Source organism: Ostrea edulis, chromosome 8 (assembly GCF_947568905.1).
Source record: "Ostrea edulis chromosome 8, xbOstEdul1.1, whole genome shotgun sequence".
Lineage (NCBI taxonomy): Eukaryota > Metazoa > Mollusca > Bivalvia > Ostreida > Ostreidae > Ostrea > Ostrea edulis.
Window position 1 is genome coordinate 10109584 of NC_079171.1, and position 1883 is coordinate 10111466.

At 40.7% G+C, this 1883-nt stretch overlaps 1 protein-coding gene across 1 annotated transcript; it reads left to right on the forward strand.

The window, feature by feature from the left end:
• Positions 1 to 821: 821 nt before the first annotated feature.
• On the forward strand, positions 822 to 1484 carry LOC130049600 (zinc finger protein Pegasus-like). The gene has a single exon (XM_056147438.1). It carries the CDS (start codon positions 822 to 824, stop codon positions 1482 to 1484), a length of 663 nt encoding a protein of 220 aa, XP_056003413.1.
• Positions 1485 to 1883: the final 399 nt, after the last annotated feature.

Here is a 1883-nt window from a genome sequence, read left to right on the forward strand (position 1 = left end):
AGAAAGGTTCAATAAAACACTAGCCACAATGCTAAGTACTTATGTGAACGAGTTTCATAGTGACTGGGACGAATACCTTCCTTATGTGATGCAAGCTTATCGTTCTGCAGTTCATGAAACTACTGGGTACACACCAAACTTCCTGATGTTAGGCAGAGAAGTTTCAACGCCTCTTGATTTGATGTATGAATTACCGTATCAGGCAAAAGTTGTACCTAGGAATGAGTGGGTTTGGATTTTGCAAGAGAAAATGGAAGAGGCGCATAAGATTGTTAGAAACAGTGTCAAACAAGCCATGGGTCGACAAAAGATATATCACGATAGAAAACTTGCTTTTGAGAAATTCAAAGCAGGTGATCAAGTTTTTGTGTATTTCCCTGTGCGAAAACCTGGTAGATCATCTAAGCTGACTTCATTTTGGCATGGGCCATTTCAAATACTAAACAAATGCTCTGATTTGACCTACCGTGTCAACTGTGGGTCAAGGGGTAAAGAGCAGGTGGTTCATGTGGATAGATTAAGGAAGAAACATCCTCAGATCTTATCTGGAGAAGTGTCCAATGACCTTCTAGATAATGATAAGATTGTGGAAGATTTACTTCCAGAGGTACAAGTAGAAAGGGGCATTCAGGATGAAGGGTTAGAGCTAGAGCATAGAGAAAACGGAAACATGGCCGCAAAAAGATCAAGACGTCCACCGAAATGGATGTCAGATTACACGATATAATTACTGTCCTCTTGTTGTTTTGTTTTGGTATCCAATATAACTTTGTAAATCAAAATTTAAAACTACAATTATATTTTGTGTGATTTTTGTAGATATGCCAAAAACCAAGACTACAGTGAGGAAAGGTCGAAAGTGTCCATTGTGTCCTTTGAGGTTTTATACGGATGAAGAAATGGCCAAACACATAACAAGTTGCAGCAAGGCATTGATTTACTGTGACCACTGTGACTTCAGTTCCCTGACATCGAGAAATATCAAGAGACACATGAAAAGGAAACATGATCTCGTTGATGATAGAGAACAGATGGACGGTGGTATTGACAGTGAAGACCTAGGCAATGTGGATTCAGATGAAGAATCTTGGTTAGGTCAGGATCCTGGGAGCTTGGTGGAGGTACTTCCTGTAGTGGCAGATGAACACGAGAAGGAAGATGTTGACCATGAACCAGGACCGTCCATCAAACGATCACTTAGAGAAGAGGCTGGTAAAATAGTAGAGATTGGCAGGGTGGTGAGGAAGCCTACTCGACCAATGCCGATACACACGCCCCACAGGGAATTGGTGACAGCAACAGTGCCAGATAAGAGCATATCCGATGACCTCTTGCCGGACATGGGTGATAGTAAGCTGGAGAAATACAAGGACGCTCAGTGCCAGACAGATCCTCTGTATTATACTGAAAGCACAGTGATTACCACCAGATGGGTAGAGGATGGCAAGACAATGAAGAAGGTGGAGAAGAAAAAGTTAATTTGATTATTATGAGAACAATGTTAAATGATCAACGATTACTTAGATAAAGTAGTCTAGTTTCTGTGCATCATGTTTAAATGATTCGCTTTGTTATTTACATGATACCCTTTACTTGTAAGTAGAAGATAAAAGAAAAAAAAAATGTTTATTTTTGTTGGTCACATTTCATACGGGACGTATGAACCTGGAAAGGTGGGTAGTGTAATGAATCGGGTTTGGTTTAATGAATTGAAATCGGGCACGGGAGTCTATTTGACCTGACTACCCTTGGGTTGGACGAGTCTAAGTCGCCCGGGCAGTATAAATACGACTGAAAGCTGTGGAAACAACACTCTTGCAATTGCAGTCGAAGGCGACAGATCGAAGCAAAGTAAGTAACACAATAAAATAAAGAGCTTTAGG